Source organism: Anomaloglossus baeobatrachus, chromosome 1, assembly GCF_048569485.1.
Source record: "Anomaloglossus baeobatrachus isolate aAnoBae1 chromosome 1, aAnoBae1.hap1, whole genome shotgun sequence".
In the NCBI taxonomy this organism is placed as follows: domain Eukaryota; kingdom Metazoa; phylum Chordata; class Amphibia; order Anura; family Aromobatidae; genus Anomaloglossus; species Anomaloglossus baeobatrachus.
The window spans coordinates 848,660,713-848,684,809 of record NC_134353.1 but is presented as its reverse complement, the minus strand read 5'-3'; the positions used below and the strand labels follow the sequence as shown (position 1 = coordinate 848,684,809).

General features: G+C 51.3%; 1 protein-coding gene across 4 annotated transcripts in view; it reads left to right on the top strand.

Moving 5' to 3' along the window:
• BDP1 (BDP1 general transcription factor IIIB subunit) overlaps positions 1-24,097 on the top strand; it is a 260,324-nt gene that overhangs the window by 95,256 nt on the left and 140,971 nt on the right. For all 4 annotated transcript variants that reach the window (XR_012727216.1, XR_012727217.1, XM_075325283.1 and 1 more), the window contains exons 12-18: positions 10,094-10,265; positions 20,135-20,273; positions 21,047-21,117; positions 21,197-21,323; positions 22,477-22,544; positions 22,738-22,870; positions 22,972-23,039. Coding sequence is in view for 2 of the 4 variants with exons in the window: in XM_075325283.1 (XP_075181398.1) it covers positions 10,094-10,265; positions 20,135-20,273; positions 21,047-21,117; positions 21,197-21,323; positions 22,477-22,544; positions 22,738-22,870; positions 22,972-23,039 (778 nt within the window). In the remaining 2 variants the exon portion in view is untranslated. The remainder of the gene's footprint in view (positions 1-10,093; positions 10,266-20,134; positions 20,274-21,046; positions 21,118-21,196; positions 21,324-22,476; positions 22,545-22,737; positions 22,871-22,971; positions 23,040-24,097) is intronic.

The window sequence follows — 24,097 nt, the reverse complement described above, 5'->3', positions numbered from 1 at the left end:
CAGGAGCCTCGTGCTCCCCGTCTTTTGCAGCAGTGTGGGCTCTTAAGGCAGTCTCTGCCTCTCTGGCGGAGATACATTCCCTCGCCAGGGACTCTATACCCGAGATGGTTGCCTTAACTTCCCAGGCTTCGGCTTTTTCATCCTATGCCATGTCTGCCATTCTAGAGGCTTCTCACCGCACGGCGGTGGCTTCCGCTAATTCTCTCGCGATCCGCAGGATCTTGTGGCTTCGAGAGTGGAAAGCAGACGCTTCTTCTAAGAAGTACCTTGCTGGGCTCCCCTTTGCTGGGTCCCGGCTGTTCGGTGAACAACTGGATGAAATTATTAAGGAAGCTACTGGCGGGAAGAGTACTTTCTTGCCATAAATTAAAACCAGGAAACCTGTCCAGGGCAGGAACCAGTCGAGGTTTCGTTCCTTTCGTTCCTCTAACTGGTCATCCTCTAAGCCCTCAGCTTCGTCCACTACCTCAGCCAAGGATCGTAAACCGAACTGGCGCGCGAAGCCGCGTCCTCAGAAGAGCGGAGGAGCCGCTGCCACTAGGGCAGCCTCCTCTTGACTATCTGGCTGCGCCAGCAACGTCCTTGGTCGGTGGCAGGCTCTCCCACTTTGGCGACGTGTGGTTTCAACACGTCTCCGATCAGTGGGTGCGGGATATAATCTCCCACGGCTACAGGATAGAATTTTCTTCCAGCCCGCCAAACAGATTTTTTCTGTCCGCTCCCCCCTGCTCCAAGGCCGCCGCCTTCTCTCAGGCCGTGGCATCCTTGCAGGCCAACGGAGTAATTGTACCGGTTCCCGCCCGGGAACGGTTCAGAGGTTTCTACTCAAACCTCTTCCTAGTCCCCAAGAAGGACGGTTCCTTCCGGCCCATCCTGGATCTCAAGCTTCTCAACAAGCATGTTCAGGTGCGGCGCTTTCGCATGGAATCTCTGAGATCGGTCATTGCTTCAATGACCCAAGGAGATTTTCTAGCATCCATCGACATCAGAGATGCCTATCTGCATGTGCCTATTGCGGTTTCACACCAGCGTTGGCTACGCTTTGCAATCGGAGAGGAACATTTCCAATTCGTGGCTCTCCCCTTCGGGTTAGCCACGGCCCCTCGTGTTTTCACCAAGGTCATGGCAGCAGTGGTTGCGGTCCTGCATCTCCAGGGGTTGGCAGTGATTCCTTACCTGGATGACCTTCTTGTCAAGGCCTCATCCAGTGCAGACTGCCAGCGGAGTGTCTCGCTCACTCTCGCCACGCTTGTTCAATTCGGGTGGCTTGTCAATCTGCCCAAGTCCACTCTGACCCCGACCCAGGAACTCACGTACCTAGGGATGCAATTCGAGACTCTGCCGGCACTTGTGAAGCTGCCCTTAGTCAAACAGCAGTCCCTTCATCTGGCGGTGCGCTCTCTGTTGCAGCCCCGCCGTCATTCCATCAGGCACCTCATGCAGGTGCTGGGTCAGATGGTGGCGTCAATGGAAGCGGTTCCCTTTGCCCAGTTCCATCTGCGTCCCCTGCAGCTGGACATTCTCCGCTGTTGGGACAAGCGGACCTCTTCCTTGCACAGGCTAGTGGCTCTGTCGCCGCAGACCAGGAGCTCTCTTCAGTGGTGGCTTCGGCCCCTCTCTCTGTCACAGGGACGCTCCTTCCTGATTCCGTCCTGGGTGATCCTCACCACGGATGCCAGTCTCTCCGGCTGGGGAGCAGTATTTCTCCACCACCGAGCACAGGGCACTTGGACTCCGTCCGAATCAGCCCTCTTGATCAATGTGCTGGAAATCAGGTCTGTTCTTCTAGCTCTCGTAGCCTTTCACCACCTGTTGGCGGGCAAGCACATTCGAGTCCAGTCGGACAATGCGACAGCGGTTGCCTACATCAATCACCAGGGCGGGACTCGCAGCCGCCTGGCGATGTTGGAGGTTCAACGAATCCTTCAGTGGACGGAGGATTCCAAGTTCACCATATCCGCAGTCCACATCCCAGGCGTGGAAAACTGGGAGGCCGATTATCTCAGCCGTCAAACCGTGGACAGCGGCGAGTGGGCCCTGCATCCGGCAGTGTTCAGGTCAATCTGCCGCAAGTGGGGCACTCCGGAAGTGGATCTAATGGCATCCCGGCACAACAACAAGGTCCCGGTTTACGTGGCTCGCTCCCACGATCCTCAGGCCTTCGCAGCGGACGCGCTGGTTCAAGTTTGGTCTCAGTTCCGTCTGGCCTATGTGTTTCCCCCTCTAGCTCTCTTGCCCAGGGTTCTGCGCAAGATCAGAATGGAGGGCCGTCGGGTCATAATCATTGCTCCGGACTGGCCCCGGCGAGCTTGGTACCCAGATCTGCTCCGTCTGTCCGTAGAAATGCCGTGGCATCTCCCGGACCACCCACACCTTCTCTCTCAAGGTCCGTTTTTCCGCCAGAATTCTGCGGCTCTCAAATTGACGGCGTGGCTCTTGAGTCCTGGATCCTGACGGCTTCAGGCATTCCTTCTGAGGTCATCTCCACTATGACTCAGGCTCGGAAGTCTTCCTCGGCCAAGATTTACCACAGGACTTGGAAGATTTTCCTGTCCTGGTGTCGCTCTTACGGCCATGCTCCTTGGCCGTTCTCTTTGCCGACCATCCTGTCTTTTCTACAGTCCGGTCTGCAGCTAGGACTGTCCCTCAATTCCCTCAAGGGACAGGTGTCGGCTCTGTCGGTATTATTCCAGCGGCGTATCGCCCGACTGGCTCAGGTGCGCACCTTCATGCAGGGCGCATCTCACATCATTCCTCCTTACCGGCGGCCTTTGGATCCCTGGGATCTTAATCTGGTCCTCACGGCCTTACAGAAACCCCCCTTTGAGCCTCTTAGGGAGGTTCCCTTGTTTAGACTTTCACAGAAGGTGGTTTTTCTAGTAGCCATAACTTCTCTCCGGAGAGTCTCTGATTTGGCTGCGCTCTCTTCGGAGTCACCTTTCTTGGTGTTTCACCAAGACAAGGTGGTTCTCCGTCCGACTCCGGATTTTCTCCCTAAGGTGGTGTCTTCTTTCCACCTTAACCAGGACATTTCATTGCCTTCCCTTTGTCCGGCCCCTGTGCATCGCTTTGAGAAGGCGTTGCATACCTTGGATTTGGTGCGAGCGCTCCGAATCTATGTGTCACGCACCGCCGCTTTTAGGCGGTGCACCTCACTTTTTGTGCTAACCACGGGTCAGCGCAAGGGTCTCTTGGCTTCTAAACCGACCCTAGCTCGTTGGATTAGGTCGGCCATATCCGATGCCTACCAGTGTTCTCAGGTTCCTCCACCGCCGGGGATTAAGGCGCACTCGACCGGAGCTGTCGGTGCCTCCTGGGCTTTCAGGCACCAGGCTACGGCTCAGCAGGTTTGTCAGGCTGCCACTTGGTCTAGTCTGCACACCTTTTCGAAGCACTACCAAGTGCATGCTCATGCTTCGGCAGATGCGAGCTTGGGCAGACGCATCCTTCAGGCGGCTGTCGCCCATTTGTGAAGTTAGGTTTTGCCTACTTCTCAGTTTTGTTTATTTCCCACCCATGGACTGCTTTGAGACGTCCCATGGTCTGGGTCTCCCATAAGGAACGATGAAGAAAAAGAGCATTTTGTTTACTTACCGTAAATTCTTTTTCTTATAGTTCTGACATGGGAGACCCAGCACCCTCCCTGTTGCCAGTTCTTGTTCCGTGTGTTTCACCGGCTGTTGTAGACAGAGGTTCCGGTTTTTCCGAGTTTTACTCTATCTCTACTTATGGGTGGATGTCCTCCTTCAGCTTTTGCACTGAACTGGTTAGATTGTCATCCAGGGGGTGTATATAGCCCGGAGGGAGGAGCTACACGTTTTGAGTGTAGTACTTTGTGTGTCATCCGGAGGCAGTAGCTATACACCCATGGTCTGGGTCTCCCATGTCGGAACTATAAGAAAAAGAATTTACGGTAAGTAAACAAAATTCTCTTTTTTTATGTTCTGCACAGCGGCCTGAGCTCTTATATACAGTATTTTAGAATTCTGTATATAAGAGCCCACTGGTGGTGGCCGCAGCTTATAGGCCGAAAAACTGGAGACAGGTTCCATTTAAGATTATGTGCTCAATGCCAATCTTCCTGAATCTGCCCCATGGTCTATAGAGGATTATGGCTACTCTGCTGATGCCGATAACCAAAATGTAAAACTGCTTTTCTTTATCGTTCCTTTGGGAGACCCAGACCATGGGTGTTTAGCTTCTGCCTCCGGAGGACACACAAAGTACTACACTTAAAAATGTAGCTCCTCCCTCTGAGCTTATACACCCCCTGGTGAGCAGACCCAGCCAGTTTATCGCTTTGTGTTCAGGAGGCATACATCCACACATGCATTCTCATATGATTTTTTCCTTTTGGAATGAGTTTGAAGAACTGCGGGTCCACGTCTGGACCCCCGGCATGTCCCTTCTCACCCCACTGTGTCGGCGGTGTTGTAAGGTTGATTTCCTAGGCTGGAGCCTTACATGCCGTGCTCCTTCACCATCCCTCCTGGGCTCTGGCTTGAAGTGGGAGCCAGCACGGTCTCCATGCCTGGCAGGAGACCGGTCTCCATCCGCAGCCCTTCAGGACCCTGCTGGACCGGAGCACTCATCCCCAGGGACCTGGCCCTGCGTTTCAGCAGCTAAGTATCTGAGACGTTTATATTTGGGGGTCCCTGTGCTTTATTGTTTGTGGAGAGTGTGCTTACTGTATTTTCTGACATTTCCTGCGGGTTCTCTAGCTGTCGCCCGAGAACCGCGCCGATAGTTCCCGCGCGTCGGCCTCGCCGCTCAAATTTAGGCCCCGGCTTCGCCGGAGGCCTAGTTTCGTTTCACTGCCCTCGCATGTCACTCATGCAGAGGGACAGGCTCGGCTCCTCCCGGCGGCCATTCTGCACAGGGGAGGGACACTCCCCACTGCTGTGCGTGTCTCCTCCCCTGTAGGTCTCTATGGCCATCCAGATCCCGCTCTTCATGCAAGTCCCGCCCCCTCTCTTCGCTCCGGCGGCCATTTTCTCAGAGTTCACTCAGCGCTGGTCTGCGTTCTGCATCCCTGCTGAGGTGCTGTGTTTGGGGGTCCGGGCTTCGGGATCTGGAGGGCATACAACACCGCTCCAGCGGTCTGGTAAACCACAACCGGTCTCTGGTTTTGGACCTCTGTATATACTCTCTGGGGTTCATTCTCTGGCAGAGCCCCCACTCCAGCAGCATGTCTCACACGAGGAGCAAGGCTCCAAAGCTTTATGCTGTATGCGCTGCATGTAAGCTCCTGCTGCCTGAACAGAGCACCTATCCACATTGTGATGCCTGCTCTACCTTGGCGGTGCCACAGCCTGGAGTCTCTCCCCCAGTGGTCTCTCAGGCTGCTCCTGCTCCTGTGGCTGAGCCCCCGGCTTGGGTAGAATCCTTTTCTAGGTCAATCTCCCAGTCTTTTGCTGAGTCCATGGGACTTCTGTCCAGGACTTTGCTGAATATGCATCAGCCCCCTTCACAGGGTGCCTCTGCTGCTAGGGGTCTCTCAGGACCGGAGCTCACAGAGGATTCATCATCAGGTCCCAGACCCCGTCCTCCTAAGAAGGGTTCCCTCTCCCTCCTCCTCCCGCGGCTCTGATTCAAGAGCTGACTCGCAGGATGAGGAGGATGCCTTTACAGGGGGCTCGGAGGCTAACTCCATGTACCCCATTGATCTGTCCGAAAGTGACTCAGATCTTAGTGACTTGATTGCTTCCATTAATTCTGTACTGGATCTCAATCCGCCAGTATCAGAGGAGCAACCCTCTCTGGCAGAAAAGCACCAGTTTACCTCGCCTAAGAGGGCAAAGAGTGTGTTCTTTAACCACTCCAGTTTTCAGGCCGCTGTGACCAAGCCCAGGGCCTGTCCTGACAAACGCTTCCCAAAGCGTGGTTCTGATGACTGTTTTCCCTTTCCACCTGAGGTGGTCAAGGAGTGGGCTCAGTCCCCAAAGGTAGACTCCCCGGTGTCTAGGCTCTCAGCCCGGACCGTTGTCGGTGGCTGATGGCACCTCCCTTAAGGATTCCACTGACCGCCAGATTGACCTTCTGGCCAAATCCGTATATGAAGCGGCGGGGGCCTCGTTTTCCCCGACTTTTGCAGCAGTGTGGGCTCTCAAAGCCAACTCTGCTTCTCTAGAGGAGATGCATTCCCTCACCAGGGAATCTATGCCCGAAATGGTTGCCTTGACTTCCCAAGCTTCAGCTTTTTCATCCTATGCCATGTCTGCCATGCTGGAGGCTTCTCACCGCACTGCGGTGGCTTCGGCTAATTCCCTTGCTATCCGCAGGATCTTGTGGCTTCGAGGGTGGAAGGCAGATGCTTCCTCAAAGAAGTACCTTGCTGGGCTCCCTTTTGCTGGGTCCCGGCTGTTCGGAGAACAGCTGGATGAAATTATTAAGGAAGATACTGGCAGGAAGAGTACTTCCATGCCACAAACCAAAGCCAGGAAACCTGCCCAGGGTAGGAATCAGTTGAGGTTTCGCTCCTTTCGTTCCTCCAACTGGTCGTCCTCTTATCCCTCGGCCTCGTCCACTAACTCAGCCAAGGACCAGAAATCCAACTGGCGCCCAAAAGCGCGTCCACAGAAGACCGCAGGAGGTGCTGCCACTAAGGCAGCCTCCTCGTGACTATCTGCCCGCTCCAGCAACGTCCTTAGTCGGTGGCAGGCTCTCCCACTTTGGCGACGCTTGGTTTCAACACGTCTCCGATCAGTGGGTGAAAGATATCATCTCCCACGGCTACAGGATAGAATTCTCTTCCAGCCCGCCAAACAGATTTTTTTCTCTCAACTCCCCCCTGCTCACAGGCCGTGGCATCCTTGCAGGCCAACGGAGTAATTGTACCGGTTCCCGCCCGGGAACGGTTCAGAGGTTTCTACTCAAATCTCTTCCTAGTCCCCAAAAGGGACGGTACCTTCCGGCCCATCCTGGATCTCAAGCTTCTCAACAAGCATGTTCAGGTGCGGCACTTTCGCATGGAGTCTCTGCGATCAGTCATTGCCTCAATGACCCAAGGGGATTTCCTGGCGTCCATCGACATCAGAGATGCCTATCTGCATGTGCCAATTGCAGTTTCACACCAGCGTTGGCTACGTTTTGCAATTGGAGAAGATCATTTCCAATTTGTGGCTCTCCCCATCGGGTTGGCCACAGCCCCTCGGGTATTCACCAAGGTCATGGCAGCAGTGATTGCGGTTCTGCACCTACAAGGGTTGGCAGTGATTCCTTACCTGGACGACCTTCTAGTCAAGGCTTCATCCAGTGCAGACTGTCAGCGGAGTGTCTCGCTCACTCTCGCCACTCTAGCCCAATTCGGGTGGCTGGTCAATCTGCACAAATCCACTCTGACTCCGACCCAGAGTCTCACGTACCTAGGGATGCAGTTCGAGACTTTGCCGGCACTTGTGAAGTTGCCCTTAGTCAAACAGCAGTCCCTCCAACTGGCGGTGCGCTCTCTGCTGAGGCCCCGCCGTTATACCCTCAGGCGTTTGATGCAGGTGCTGGGTCAAATGGTGGCGTCAATGGAGGCTGTTCCCTTTGCCCAGTTCCATCTGTGCCCCCTGCAGCTGGACATTCTCCGCTGTTGGGACAAGCGGCCTTCCTCCTTACACAGGTTAGTGGCTCTGTCGACACAGACCAGGAGCTCTCTTCAGTGGTGGCTTCGGCCCCTCTCTCTGTCCCAGGGGCGCTCCTTCCTGGCCCCGTCCTGGGTGATCCTCACCACGGATGCCAGTCTATCCGGCTGGGGAGCGGTATGTCTCCACCACAGAGCGCAGGGCACTTGGACTCCGTCCGAGTCAGCCCTTTCAATCAATGTGCTGGAAACCAGAGCCGTGCTTCTAGCTCTCCTAGCTTTTCACCACCTGTTGGCGGGCAGGCACATTCGAGTCCAGTCAGACAACGCGACAGCGGTTGCCTACATCAATCACCAAGGCGGGACACGCAGCCGCCTTGCAATGTTGGAGGTACAACGCATCCTTCAATGGGCGGAGGACTCCAAGTCCACCATATCCGCAGTCCACATCCCAGGCGTGGAAAACTGGGAGGCAGATTATCTCAGCCGTCAAACCGTGGACGGTGGCGAGTGGTCCCTGCACCCGGCAGTGTTTCAGTCAATCTGCCACAAATGGGGCACTCCGGACGTGGACCTAATGGCATCCCGTCACAACAACAAAGTTCCTGTTTACGTGGCTCGCTCCCACGATCCTCAGGCATTCGCCGCGGATGCTCTGGTTCAAGACTGGTCCCAGTTTCGTCTGTCCTACGTGTTTTCCCCTCTAGCTCTCTTGCCCAGAGTCCCGCGCAAGATCAGAATGGAGGGCCGTCGAGTCATCCTCATTGCTCCGGACTGGCCCAGGCGAGCTTGGTATCCAGACCTGCTCCATCTGTCCGTAGAGATGCCGTGGCATCTCCCGGACCGTCCAGACCTACTCTCGCAAGGTCCGTTTTTCCGCCTGAATTCTGCGGCTCTCAAATTGACGGCGTGGCTCTTGAGTCCTGGATTTTGACGGCTTCTGGTATTCCTCCTGAAGTCATCTCCACTATGACTCGGGCCCATAAGTCTTCCTCCGCTAAGATCTATCACAGGACTTGGAGAATTTTCCTGTCCTGGTGTCGCTCTACCGACCATCCTCCTTGGCCTTTCTCCTTGCCGACCCTTCTGTCCTTTCTACAGTCCGGTCTGCAGCTAGGACTGTCCCTCAACTCTCTCAAGGGACAAGTCTCAGCTCTGTCAGTTCTGTTCCAGCGACGTCTCGCTCGGCTGGCTCAGGTCCGCACCTTCATGCAGGGCGTGTCTCACATCATTCCGCCTTACCGGCGGCCCTTGGATCCCTGGGACCTTAATTTGGTTCTCACGGTTTTGCAGAAACCCCCCTTTGAGCCTCTTAGGGAAGTTTCTTTGTATCGTCTTTCACAGAAAGTGGCCTTTCTGGTGGCCATAACTTCCCTCAGGAGAGTCTCTGATTTGGCTGCGCTCTCTTCGGAGTCACCTTTTTTGGTTTTTCATCAAGACAAGGTGGTTCTCCGTCCGACTCCGGACTTTCTTCCTAAGGTGGTCTCTCATTTCCACCTTAACCAGGACATTACCCTACCTTCCTTTTGTCCGGCTCCTGTTCATAGCTTTGAAAAAGCGCTGCATACTCTGGATCTGGTGCGTGCTCTCCGGATCTATGTGTCTCGCACCGCTGCACTTAGGCGGTGCACTTCTCTTTTTTGTGCTAACCACAGGTCGGCGCAAGGGCCTCTCTGCTTCTAAGGTGACCTTAGCCCGTTGGATTAGATCGACCATTTCGGACGCCTACCAGAGTACTCAGGTGCCTCCCCCGCCGGGGATCAAGGCACACTCGACCAGAGCTGTCGGTGCCTCTTGGGCTTTCAGGCACCAGGCTACGGCTTAACAAGTCTGTCAGGCTGCCACTTGGACTAGCCTGCATACCTTTTCAAAGCACTACCAAGTGCATGCTCATGCTTCGGCAGATGCGAGCTTGGGCAGACGCATCCTTCAGGCGGCTGTCGCCCATTTGTGAAGTTAGGTTCTGCCTACTTCTTAGTTTTTTCTGTTTATTTCCCACCCAGGGACTGCTTTGGAACGTCCCATGGTCTGGGTCTCCCAAAGGAACGATAAAGAAAGAGAATTTTGTTTACTTACCGTAAATTCTTTTTCTTATAGTTCCGTATTGGGAGACCCGGCACCATCCCTGTTGCCTGTTAGCAATTTTCTTGTTCCGCGTGTTATCACCGGCTGTTGTCGAGGGCAGAGTCTCCGGTTGTTCCGGCTCTTGCTCTGTTCTACTTGTGGGTGGCTATTCTCCTTCAGCTTTTGCACTAAACTGGCTAGGACTGGCTACCAGGGGGTGTATATGCTCAGAGGGAGGAGCTACACTTTTAAGTGTAGTACTTTGTGTGTCCTCCGGAGGCAGAAGCTAAACACCCATGGTCTGGGTCTCCCAATACGGAACTATAAGAAAAAGAATTTACGGTAAGTAAACAAAATTCTCTTTTTTATTTCCATGATGGGAGATGTACAGAATATCACTGGATTTGTGACAGAAGATGACTAAAGTGCTGGGTTTTTTTTCTCACTTTTGTCCTCTTATAGGAGACTTTGAGATGATTGAAAATCCTGAGGTTGCTGATGCACACGAGTCTTGTAACGCAGGGGAAGCGGATCTCTCCTCTCAGTGTGCTGCTCGGACATGTGAAGAGGAATCCTCACTTGGGCTCTTTACTGATGAGAGCGACATTCAGTCGGGACTTGATGATCTATCTGGGTATATTAAATAATACTAGCTATTTGCATACAAAATGTTTAAATTTATTTCTGAGCAAAATGTTTACATTTTACGTCTTTAAAAGACCCTCTGGTCTCTTCTGACATGTCTAAGTAACATAGTATCTATTATGAAGTGAGAATTCTACAACGTCTTATCGAATTTGTTATTCTGCCGTTCCCCGTATTCCTCCTAAAATTGTTTAATTGATTTTCTATGTTTAATCAGTTTTTCTGACATTATCCAGTCAGTGTTGGCATTGTCAGACAGTGTAGGGACACATCCCTCTGACAAGGAGAACATTTATGCCCAGTTACTACATTAACCCCTTCACGACCATGGACAGATATATCCATCATGGAGCGTGTCCCGTTAAGCCCCGCCCCCTGCGGCGGCGGTCGGCACACATCAGCTGTTTTCAACAGCTGACGTGTGCCTGCTAGCCACGGGTGGAATCGCTTCCACCCGCGGCCATTAACCCTTTAAATCTTGCTGCCAAAGTCTGGCAGCAAGATCTAAATGCGCGCGGCCATGTTTTTTACTTACCGCCGCCCCCACCGGAAGTCACATGCGTGATCACGTGACTATCGGTGGTTGCCATCGTAGCACAGGGTCATGTGATGACGCCTGCAGCTATGATGTTTCACTTTCGTTTTCCCTCGGCACGGAACAGAAGGAAAAAGAAAGTGACTGTATCTGCTGTTTACAGCTGTATAGCTGTGATCAGCAGATAGATAATAGCGATCGGATTGCTGATCGCTATAGCCCCCTAGGGGGACTAGTAAAACAAAAAAAAAGTTTTAAAAAAAAAAAAAAAAAAAAAAAAAATAAGTTCAAATCACCCCCCTTTCCCCCCCATTGAAGATTAAAGGGTTAAAAAATAAATAAATATACACATATTTGCTATCGCCGCGTTCAGAAATGCCCGATCTATCAAAATATAAAATCAATGAATCTGATTGGAATTTTTTTGCCACTACCGTTTACCAAACGCCAAAATTACGTTTTTGGGTCGCCACAAGTTTTACGCAAAATGCAATAACAGGCGATCAAAACGTAGCGTCTGCGCAAAAATGGTACCATTAGAAACGTCAGCTCGAGACGCAAAAAATAAGCAGTCACTGAGCCATAGATCCCAAAAAATAAGAACGCTACGTGTTTCGGAAAATGGCGCAAAACGTGCGCCACTTTTATTGGACTAACTTGTGATTTTTTTTTTAACCCCTTAGGCTGTGTGCACACGTTGCGTTTTTTACCGCGGAAACGCTGCGTTTTGAACCGCAGCGTTTCAGTGGCAAATTGCATGCGTTCAGCTTTCCCAGCAAAGTGTATGGGAAAGCTGAAAAATCAGTGCACACGCTGCGTTTCTTTCCGCAGCGTTTTGGATGCCAAAAATCGATGCGGAAAGAAAAGCAGCATGTCACTTCTTTTGTGCGGTGTGGCTGCGTTCTCCCCCCATTGAAATCAATGATGTGGGGTCAGAACGCAGCTACGCCGCAGTGAGCTGCTTTTTTGCTGCGGTCCGCGGCCTTTGTCGGCACGCGAGAACGCAGGCATTTACCTGGAAGTGAGGTCAAGAGGTTTCCTGTTGACCTCACTTCCTGGCAAAGCCCCCGGTGTCACCAAAGTGCCCGCCCCGACCCCCCCCCCCTCCCGAAAATCCAACATGGCCGCGCGCACAGTAGCGCACCGGCCGCCCTGCTCCTATGATTTCTGTCGCATGTGCAATAACACATGCGACAGAAAAATGCCCCCCAGACCCTGCCCGTTCACCCCAATTCCCCCCGGTGTCATACATACCTGTCCGGTCGCAGCGCTGATCCCACGCGGCCCCCTCCTCCTTCACAGTGCACGCTGGCCGGTCACATGAGCAGAGCAGCTGACAGCCAGCACAGTGTTCAGTGTGAGCTGTGCTGGCTGCTCGCACTCTGCAGCTGTGACCCGGGGAGAGTGGGTGCAGATTTTTGCACCCACTCTCCTCAAATGGAGGGTCTGCCCTCCTAGAAAATGGGGGATACGTTCCCTGAACGTGCCCCCATATTCTAGAAGGTCCAGAGGCGACGTGGGACGTCCAAATGAATTTCTGCGGACCCATTTTTTTTTATTAAATTGGAGAACAAGGGAATGATTTGGGGAGTGTTTTTTCTAATAAAAAATTTTTTGTTGTCTTTTTTTGCTTTTGTTTACTGTCAATTAGTTATGTCGGGTGTCTGATAGACGCTGTGACATCACTAATTGCTGGGCTTGATGCCAGGTGACATTACACATCTGGTATCAACCCCATTTATTACCCCGTTAGCCAACGCACCAGGGCGCGGGATGAGTTGGGGCGAAGCGCCAGGATTGGCGCATCTAATGGATGCGCCATTTCTGGGGCGGCTGCGGCCTGCTATTTTTAGGCTGGGAAGAGTCCAATAACCATGGCTCTTCCCACCCTGAGAATACCAGACCTCAGCTGTCAGCTTCACCTTGGCTGGTGATCTAATTTGGGGGGACCCCATGTTATTTTTTTTTTATTATTTTTATTTATAAATAAAAAAAAAACACCTGGGGAGCCCTCCAAATTGATCACCAGACAAGATGAAGCTGCCAGCTGTGGTTTGCAGGCTACAGCTGTCTGCTTTACCCTGACTGGCTATCAAAAATAGGGGGGACCCCACGCCATTTTTTTTTTGTTTTTGTGATTAAAAACTAGGCTAGGCACCCTTTAGTGCCACATGAAAGGTACTAAAGGTGCCAGCTTAGAATATGCAGGGGGGGGTGGGACGTTGTATATATATATTTGACCTCCATTGACGCTTTTTAGGCTGGATGCCCACAATCGGGGTTTGCAGCGTTTTGGGCGCAGATTGTTTTCCCTGCGTCCATGACGCTGCGTTGTGCAGTAGAAGCACAGTGGAAGGATTTTGGAGATCCCATGCCCACTGTGCTTCTTTTCTCCGCAGCATAAACTGACCGGTGGCGCAGCTTCCTGAGCCTCAGCATGTCAATTTATGCTGCGGAGACAAGAGTGTTCTCTGCAGGTAGCATAGAGCTCCACAGCAGCCTGAACCCAAATCGTGGGCATGGGCAGCTGCGTTCTCCCGTGGACAACACTCACATCTCTGCAGGAAGGCTGACACTGTGTACTAGACGCCGTGTCGCTGGATCATGGCCACATAGCCTTAGGCCTCTTTCACACGTCAGTGATTCTGGGACGTTTGTGCTTTTTTTTAAACGTACCAGAATCACTGACATACGCAGACCCATTATAATGAATGGGTCTGCTCACACATCAGTGATTTTTCACTGCACGTGTCTCCGTGCGGCGTACCCGCGTGTGCGTGATTTCTGCACGGAGACATGTCCATTTTTTTCTGGCATCACTGATGTTCCACGGACCACACAGTGGTGTGGTCCGTGAAACACGTGCCAGAAAAAAAGTGCTTTTAAAATAAAAATCATTTTTACTCACCCGGCGTCCAGCGATGTCCTCTGCAGCCCGTTCTCCCTGCTGCTTCTGAGCCAGCTCATTATTGTCGCGCATATTCATGATGCGCGACACAGCCGACCCGGAAGAAGCTGCTGCGGGGGTCAGCGCCGGCCGGATGCTGCACCGCGGGAGCGATCAGCACCATGGAGAGCGGGAGCGGGCACAGGTGAGTTAATCTCTAAGTGCAATCACGGGCCACGGAGAACGGAGCCCGGATTGCACTTAGACAACCCATGTGTGCTGTGATTCACGGCACACGCAGGGACATGTGCGTGTTTTACACGCCAGTGAAAAACGTCACTGTTTTTCACTGACGTGTGAAACGGGCCTAAAAGGGAGAATATTGTTGCTACAGCAACATTTTGGGTGAAGTAGCTGTGGATTCAAAATGCTTAATATACTCCTGAATAAAATCCTTGAGGGGTGCAGATTCCAAAATGGGGTCACTTGTGGGGGTTTTCTGACGTATAGGTACCCAAGGGGCTCTGCTAATGTGACATGGTGCGCGAAGTTTATTTCAACTTTTCCAAAATTCAAATGGTGCTCCTTCCATTCCAAGCCCTCCCATTTATCCAAACAGAATGTGGAGAAGGAAATGACATCACAGGTTTTTTTTCCAAAGGTCTGTGTTCAACCAACTTTATTAACACTGACAAGTCTTAAAAAACGCACCTAAAAAAACGCATGAAAAACGCATGAAAAACGCGTGAAAAACGCATGAAAAACGCATGCGTTTTCGATGCGTTGTTTCTCAAAAAGCATTGTTTACAATTCTCCCCTCTGCCAGAGGGTGCGTTTTTTTACGCGCGGAAAAAAAGCAACGTGTGCACATACCCTTAGATACAAGTAAACCTATACATGTTTGGTGTCTACAAACTCGCACCGACCTCAGGCATCATACCCATGCATCAGTTTTACCATATAGTGAACACCGTGAATAAAACATCCCAAAAACTATTGTGCCATCACACTTTTTTTGCAATTTTTCCGCATTTGGAATTTTTTTGCTGTTTTCCAGTACACCATATGGTAAAACTTATGGTTTCATTTAAAAGTACAACTTGTCACGCAAAAAAGAAGCCCTCATATATGGCAAGATTGACGGTAAAATAAAAAAGTTACGGCTCTCGGAAGAAGGGGAGCAAAAAACAAAAACGCAAAAACGGAAAGCGCCCCGGGGCTGAAGGGGTTAACCCCTTCGCGACCATGGATGGATCTTTCCGTCATGGTGCCCTGGGCCTTAAAGACCAAGGACTGATCTTTCCGTCATGGCGTAATCGCGGCATCGGAGCCTCCGGTGACTGCAATCGATTAACATAAACCGCAGATTCGGGGAGGGGACCTGTACCTGACCTCAGGAGGGGTGGTGCCTCCTCACCGGACCTACGGAGGCTGTGATTGGTTGAGCGGCGTTCGTCAGCCAATCACAGCCACTGTAATGTTCCAGCCATTTAAAATTACTGAAACATTGAAAACCAGCCCTGACCAGTGCAGCTGTAGCACTGGCCATTGGCTGGAGCTGTGTGACCTCACTGAATCACCCTCCCCCAGTTCCAGCAGCTCTGATTGGAGAGATCGGCCTTGTGACCGATCTCTCCAATCACCATGGACCTGTTGCCGTTGACCGTCACCGTCACTTGTCGTCCCTGCAGCACGCCAGCACAGTTAGTGTATACAGTGCAATGGCAGGGCGACCAGCTCCGGTCCGGGCGGTCCCATGCTGTTATGTGACCGGAGCATGGTACCTGGAAGTTGCCGCGCTGCCATTACACTGTATGAAACCGGCGAAAAGCCTCCCGATCCGCCGCTGCCCTCCGCGATCTGCCACCTGTCTCCCCGATCTGCTGCCCGCACCCCCACCCCTCGTGATCTGCTACCCGCACCCCCACACCTCCCGATCCAACGCTGCCCTCCGTGATCTGCCACCTGTCTCCGCGATCTGCCACCTGTCTCCGCGATCTGCTGCCCGCACCCCCACCCCTCGTGATCTGCTACCCGCACCCCCACACCTCCCGATCCAACGCTGCCCTCCGCGATCTGCCACCTGTCTCCCCGATCTACTGCCCGCACCCCCACCCCTCGTGATTTGCTGCCTGCACCCTCACCCCCACACCTCCCAATCCGCCGCCGCTGCCCTCTGCGATCTGCCACATATCTCCCCGATCTGCTGCCCGCACCCCCACCCCTTGTGATCTGCTGCCCCCACCCCCACCCCTCCCGATCCGCCGCTGCCCTCCTCAGTCTGCCACAGTGTCACCGCTCACCCCGATCTGCTGCGCGCCCCCTCTCCTCCGTTATGTGCTGCGCGCCCCCTCTCCTCCGTTATGTGCTGCGCGCCCCCTCTCCTCCGTTATGTGCTGCGCGCCCCCTCTCCTCCGTTATGTGCTGCGCGCCCCCTCTCCTTAGTTATGTGCTGCGCGCCCCCTCTCCTCCGTTATGTGCTGCGCGCCCCCTCTCCTCCGTTATGCGCTGTGCGCCCCCTCTCCTCCGTTATGCGCTGCGCGCCCCTTCCCCTCCGTTATGCGCTGTGCGCCCCCTCCCCTCCATTATGTGCTGCCCGCCGCTCCCCCTCGTGATCGGCTGGCGCCCCCTCCCCACCGTGATGTGCTGCCCACTCCCCCCCCACCTCTCACCCCCGTGATCGGCTACCCGCCCCCTCTCCTGTCACCCCCGTGATGTGTGCTCCCTCCCCTGTCACCCCCGTGATGTGTGCTCCCTCCCCTGTCACCCCCGTGATGTGTGCTCCCTCCCCTGTCACCCCCGTGATGTGTGCTCCCTCCCCTGTCACCCCCGTGATGTGTGCTCCCTCCCCTGTCACCCCCGTGATGTGTGCTCCCTCCCCTGTCACGCCCGTGATGTGTGCTCCCTCCCCTCCCTGTCACCCCCGTGATGTGTGCTCCCTCCCCTCCCTGTCACCCCCGTGATGTGTGCTCCCTCCCCTCCCTGTCACCCCCGTGATGTGTGCTCCCTCCCCTCCCTGTCACCCCCGTGATGTGTGCTCCCTCCCCTCCCTGTCACCCCCGTGATGTGTGCTCCCTCCCCTCCCTGTCACCCCCGTGATGTGTGCTCCCTCCCCTCCCTGTCACCCCCGTGATGTGTGCTCCCTCCCCTCCCTGTCACCCCCGTGATGTGTGCTCCCTCCCCTCCCTGTCACCCCCGTGATGTGTGCTCCCTCCCCTCCCTGTCACCCCCGTGATGTGTGCTCCCTCCCCTCCCTGTCACCCCCGTGATGTGTGCTCCCTCCCCTCCCTGTCACCCCCGTGATGTGTGCTCCCTCCCCTCCCTGTCACCCCCGTGATGTGTGCTCCCTCCCCTCCCTGTCACCCCCGTGATGTGTGCTCCCTCCCCTCCCTGTCACCCCCGTGATGTGTGCTCCCTCCCCTCCCTGTCACCCCCGTGATGTGTGCTCCCTCCCCTCCCTGTCACCCCCGTGATGTGTGCTCCCTCCCCTCCCTGTCACCCCCGTGATGTGTGCTCCCTCCCCTCCCTGTCACCCCCGTGATGTGTGCTCCCTCCCCTCCCTGTCACCCCCGTGATGTGTGCTCCCTCCCCTCCCTGTCACCCCCGTGATGTGTGCTCCCTCCCCTCCCTGTCACCCCCGTGATGTGTGCTCCCTCCCCTCCCTGTCACCCCCGTGATGTGTGCTCCCTCCCCTCCCTGTCACCCCCGTGATGTGTGCTCCCTCCCCTCCCTGTCACCCCCGTGATGTGTGCTCCCTCCCCTCCCTGTCACCCCCGTGATGTGTGCTCCCTCCCCTCCCTGTCACCCCCGTGATGTGTGCTCCCTCCCCTCCCTGTCACCCCCGTGATGTGTGCTCCCTCCCCTCCCTGTCACCCCCGTGATGTGTGCTCCCTCCCCTCCCTGTCACCCCCGTGATGTGTGCTCCCTCCCCTCCCTGTCACCCCCGTGATGTGTGCTCCCTCCCCTCCCTGTCACCCCCGTGATGTGTGCTCCCTCCCCTCCCTGTCACCCCCGTGATGTGTGCTCCCTCTCCCTCCCTGTCACCCCCGTGATGTGTGCTCCCTCTCCCTCCCTGTCACCCCCGTGATCTGTGCTCCCTCTCCCACCTCTCACCCCCGTGATCTGTGCTCCCTCTCCCACCTCTCACCCCCGTGATCTGCGCTGCACTCCCTCCTCTCACCCCCGTGATCTGCGCTGCACTCCCTCTCCCACCTCTCACCCCCGTGATCTGTGCTGCACTTCCTCTCCCACCTCTTACCCTCCCCGATCTGCTGCCTCCTTCATCTCCTGTGATCCTGCTGCCTAGATCCATCCTGTAAGGTAACTATCCTCAATCTCACCTCCCACTCCCCTTCCCTCCCATCCCCCCATCCCTTCCTTCATCCCATCCACTGCGCCCTCTCCCTTCCGCCCCACCCTATCCCAGCCGCCTCCACCCTATCCCAGCCGCCTCCGTCTCACAATCACAGATGCTCCCTTTATATGCCGCTGCCCCCCCATCTGCCGCCCCCCATCTGCCGCTGTTCTGATCAATCCTATAAGTATTGTTCGTGGCTCTTTTCTAACTATCCCCAATCGCATCTCCCACTCCCTCTCCCCCCCCCCTCCTCCCCCACCTGCTTGCCGCCAAGTGCTGATCAGCTACGTGATTGGCTGATCAGGTACGTAAATGTTGCTCTAGTTTTTGCTTTTTTTTTGTGCACCCCAAATAAAAAAAAAAAAACAAAAAAAAAACTTGAACAATTAGGTACCTGATCAGCAATCGTACTGCAGTCGTACTTGACTTTGGACAGGACTTCTTTTTTCCATCCCACCTAGTCCCCCCCCCTTTTTTGCAGAACATTCATGAGTGCGCACTGTTTTTTTTTTTTCTATGCCATGGGGGGGTCTAGTTTCCAAAATGGGGTCACATGTGGGGGAGCTCCACTGTTTCGGCACCTCAGGGGGTCTCCAAACACAACATGGAATACGCTAATTATCCCAGACAATTTTGCGTTTGAAAAGTTAAATGACGCTCCTTGCATTCCGAGGCCTGCTGTGCGCCCAAACATTTGATTTCCACCACATATGAGGTATCTGTGTACTCAGGAGAAATTGCACCATAAATTTCATGGTGCAATTTTTCCTGATACCCTTGTGAAAAAAAAAGCTACCTGGTTGAAGCAACAATTTTTTGTGGTAAAAACATTTTTTTTTTATTTTCACGGCTCAACTCTATTAACTTTTGTGAAGCCCCCAGAGGATCAAAGTGCTCAGTAAACATCTAGATAAATTCCATGAGGGGTCTAATTTCCAAAATGGGGTTACATGTGGGGGAGCTCCACAGTTTCGGCACCTCAGGGGCTCTCCAAACGCAACATGGTGCGGCTAACGATTCCAGCTAATTTTCTGTTCAAAAAGTCAAATGACGCTCCTTCCCTTCCGAGTCCTGCCGTGCGCCCAAACAGTGGTTTTTCGCCACATATGAGGTATCTGCGTGCTCAGAAGAAATTGCCCAACAAATTTTGTGGGTTCATTTAATCCTGATACCCTTGTGAATATGCAATATTTGAGGCTAAATTAACATTTTTGTTGCAAAAAGTAAAATGTTCATTTTTTCCTTCCACATTGCTTTAGTTACTGTGAAGAACCAGAAGGGTTAATAACCTTCTTGAATGTGGTTTCGAGTAGCCTGAGGGGTGCCGTTTTTGGAATGGTGTCACTTTTGGGTGTTTTGTGTCATGTAGACCTTTCAAAATCGCTTCAAATGTGATGTGGTCCCTAAAAAAAAAAAAGTGGCTTTGTAAATTTGGTTGTAAAAATGAGAAATTGCTCATAAACTTTGAACCCCTATAACTTCCTTAATTTTTTATTTTTTTTCCCCAAAATTGTTCTGAGGTAAAGTAGACATGTGGTAAATGTTATTTTTTTTTAATTATTTTGTGTCATATGTCTCGTTGGTTTTAGAGCATAAAAATTAAAAGTTTGAAAATTACAAAATTTTCTCGAAATTTTCGTTTTTTTCACAAAGAAACGCAAAAAAATATCGGCCTAAATTTACCACTAACATGAAGCCCAATATGTCACGAAAAAACAATCTCAGAATCACTGGGATCCGTTGAAGCGTTCCAGAGTTATAACCTCATGAAGTGACACTGGTCAAAATTGCAAAAAATGGCCTGGTCTTTAGGGTCAAAATAGGCTTTGGGCTGAAGGGGTTAATAAATGCTCAGGAATAAGAAGTACAGCACGATGTAGAATTACAAGAACAGAGGTTGTAGAATTCAAGCTTTTGCTAGAACAAAGTGTAAATCATGATATCATTATTGAGCCTTTGCTACAGACCTCACCATCAGAAATCCCGGAGATTGGGAAAACGGGTTCCTTTTGATTTCCTTCCATGGCTCTCATAGACTCATTGATTAAGTTTTTGAAGAATTGCTCATTTCTTTTGTAGCATACAGCACAGCCTCAATGAAGTGAATGAAGCCGTGTTGCAAACCTCAGATGTCTATCGCGTTGCCTCGAACATCATCCTTGGTGAAACGGAGGCCATAAATGTCGCCCAAGAAGAAACAAGCTCTTTGGCTATTAAGGTATGCATTTAATATTTTTTACAATTGATCGATTCTGTTTCTGAGCTAAATCTACTTATAACTGTCAATTATTTGTTTAGATGCGTCCTATGGACTCTCCTCCTGAGGTCTACTGAAAGCCAATAATTCCCTTTAGGCTGCGACTTTGGCCATGGCACGTGCTGCACTGTCAAGGCTTGCTAGCTGTCGCTGTTGCATAGCCGTGAAATACAAATAGATGGGGTCATATTGCCACCTCAAGGGTACTGCGAAAAGCAAGTTGGAGAATACAAAACTTGGTTGGACGTCTTGCAATTTGCTTGCCGCAGTCACTATACCCAATTTACTTATGCAATATATCAGTCACATCTAGAAAACTGTGGCTGTGCCCCTTGTCATTATCGCAGCCTTACAGCTATCCATTAAATAGTCTGGCGCTACGTTCACACAGCAGTAGTTGGTCAGAATTTTGCATCAGTATTTGTAAGCCAAAATCATGAGTGGTACAATCAGAGGAAAAGAAGAAGAGAAACACTGGCACCACTTCTGCATTTTTTTTACCCATTCATAGATTTGGCTTACAAATACTGACCAAAAGAATGTGTGAATGTAGCCGTAGACTCCAATGCGATTCATGCTATCCTGCACCTGACCCAATTTGACAGGCTTATGATCAACACCACAAGCTGAGGAGGCAAAGTTGGTCCGCTGGATAATTGTATAGGTGGAGGCCAGCCCCGTTACCATCTATGTAATTTCTGACAAGCAGATTAATGCTTCTTATTCTTTTGCAGTTTGACCATTCAGATAAAGTAGATGCCACTAGTGGTCAACTTGGTGAACAGGATACGGAACCGAAGGATAAGTGAGTGCAAATTATCATTTTATCAAGTTATTGTTCTTCAGAAGTGTTCTAGATTTTTACTATAATTTTAATATTTCAGACAAGAGAAAACTCAAGTGCGCAAAGTACGGCCGGCACCAAACTTATCCAGAGCAAAGAAGAAGGTTTACGCTGAAGAACAAAGTGATCAGCCAGCCGATGACAATAAGGATAGCGATGTTGAGAAGGTACTTTACACTGTATTATACACACAGGCTCCAGTTCATTAAGACTGGAGTCTAGAACATCTTAAAGGGAACCTGTCACCAGTTTTTTGACTATTGAACCAAAAGTGTCACCTTCTGCAGCTCCTGGGCTGCATTCTATGAAGGTGCACCTTGATGCTGTCCCCACTTGCAGACCGCAAAAAACTTTATAAAATCTCACCGTTTTGTATGCTAATGAGCTGTGTTGGGCAAATGGGCGGACTCTATTTCGGCTCCTGTCCCTCCTTTTGGCCTTGCTTGCCGTCGTCCTGTCATGATTGACACGCCGCCGTCATCATCCACGCCGCTGGACAACTCTCGCGCAGGCGCAGATACATCACCGGTGCGCGTGAGGGAAACTGTTTTCTGCTTGACCCGCGATAGAGCGAGACTTGGCCAGCCGCGTGGATGATGATGATGATGATGATGATGATGATGATGATGATGATGACGGCGGCGGCGTGTCAATCATGACAGGAGGACGGTGAGCAAAGCTAAAAGGAGGGACCGGAGCCGAATTAGAGCCCGCCCATCTGGCCAACACAGCTCATTAGCATACAACATGGTGAGATTTTATAAGGTCTTTTTGCATTCTGTAAGTGGGGACTGCAACAAGGTGCACCTTCATAGAATGAAGCACAGGAGCTGCAGAAGGGGACACTTTTGGTTTAATAGTCAAAAAACTGGTGACAAGTTCCCTTTAATGAAGGCACTTGTTATTGTAAGATATGCCAAATTTATCAAGAGGTGTTATTCAACAGCTTTGTGCCTCCACCAGAAATATATTACTCCAGGTTAGGGGCTGGTGTATATTTCTAGTGTAATTTTACACCACCATTTATGTGAATTCTAATAAGTTTGTTGGTGGGCTTCTCCATGCTCTGTCCCACTTCTTCCGCCTACTTTAGCTGAGCTGACCAGGATTGGCATAAAGACACTGAAAGTCGTAACGTGTTTGCTCATTTTCCAGGTGTGCAACAAAATTGCAACACCTTAAGATTTTTTTATGCCAGATTCTGGCAAAATCACCTTGATGAATCGAGGCCATAGCCAAGAAATACATACACTAATGTGTATTGCCTGAAAAGCCTCTCCCGATACAAGATTAATTTGTTAATTTGCATTTGTTTTTCAGGATGGTGATAAAGTACAGGAGAAATGCATCAATGTGGAAGAACAGAAAGAAGCCGATGAAGTAGAAAAGTAAGACAGGAAAAAAACCAAAACACCAATACTAATGTATCATTTAAATTACATGTTCAGTGCCGAACCCAGCACACTTGCTGATCATTTAATCAAATGTAATATCACCAGAGGACATGGTGTCGCCAAATGCATTATAGAGAAATGAAATCAAAGTATGTGAATTATTACGTTTACTTTATTTTACTTTAAGACAAAAGATGCCTCAGGAGTGCGGAGCCCGACCGTCTCCAAAATTATCCGCAGCTACTTTAAAGAAGGAGATGTCCACTGAGGAGCAACGTGATACCCCAGAAGATCATAGCACTCCTATAGATGATGGGAAGGTACGTTACATTGCATTATACACATATTGTTGAAACCAACGAGTTTTCTAGATACACTAGCCTATATCAGTGGATGAAATTGATTTTCTGTTATTTTTCAGGGCAATAATAAAGTTAAGGAGGAATGTTTTAGTGTGGGCGAACAGAAGCAAGCAGACAAAATAGAAAAGTAAGACCGAAAAATCTATACAAAAATATAATCAAATTATGTTTCTACTGCCTGTCCATGATGCAGACGCGTAACTTGGTGACTATTACACCACATGTAATAACACCAGGGAACTTGTCGTCTGGAAATGCATTGTATGTGTGTGTGTGTATATATATATATATATATATATATATATATATATATATATATATATATATATATATATATATATATATATATATATATATATATATATGTATGTGTATATACGTATGTATATACAGCGCATGTGTAACGTGTACTTTTAAGAATTATACACTGCATTCTTCTTTCCATCTACCTTGGGGAAGCCAGAGAGTCTGCCATACTCTGTGCTGTCGACTGAGAGTCTAACATGTATGCAGGGCACCCAACTCTTCCCGACAGAAAATGTCGAGGGATAGAAGAATTGCAAGATTGGAATTTCAGTGCCCGATCTTCTTCCCATTCGGCGTGGATGTAAGCTGCAGAAGCAGACATTTATTGAGAACACAGGAATTGTCAGTATAGCGTTCTGCATGGAGGAGTTGGGAGAAATAGTGGTCTAATGTGAATGGCAGCCCTTGTCTTTATTAGCCAAAATAGTGGACAATGTCACCTTTTATCCAGTAGTTTGCATTATTGCCATCTGAAAAGAAAACCCTGGTATTCCTTAAGTCAACAGAACAATTGTGTTTACCAAATATACACCTTAGGCTAAGTTCACATTTCCGTTGTTTTGCATCAGTCACATGCGTTGCTTGACGCATGTGACTGATGCGTTGTACAACGGATGACAACGAAAAGAATTTCATTGTCTGACTCTGTTGTGTGCGGGGGGCGGAGTTCGGGGGGGTGGCGCGGAGTTGTGGGGTGGCGCGGAGTTGTGGGGTGGCGCGGAGTTGTGGGGTGGCGAGCGCAGCGGAGTTCGGGGGTCAGTGTTACGGTCTGCATGGCTGGGGACGTACGTGTGTGTGTGTGTGTGTGTGTGTGTGTGTGTCTACATGCGTCTGTACATGCGAAGTGCAGGAGGGGGCGGAGCGCGAGGGGGCCGAGCC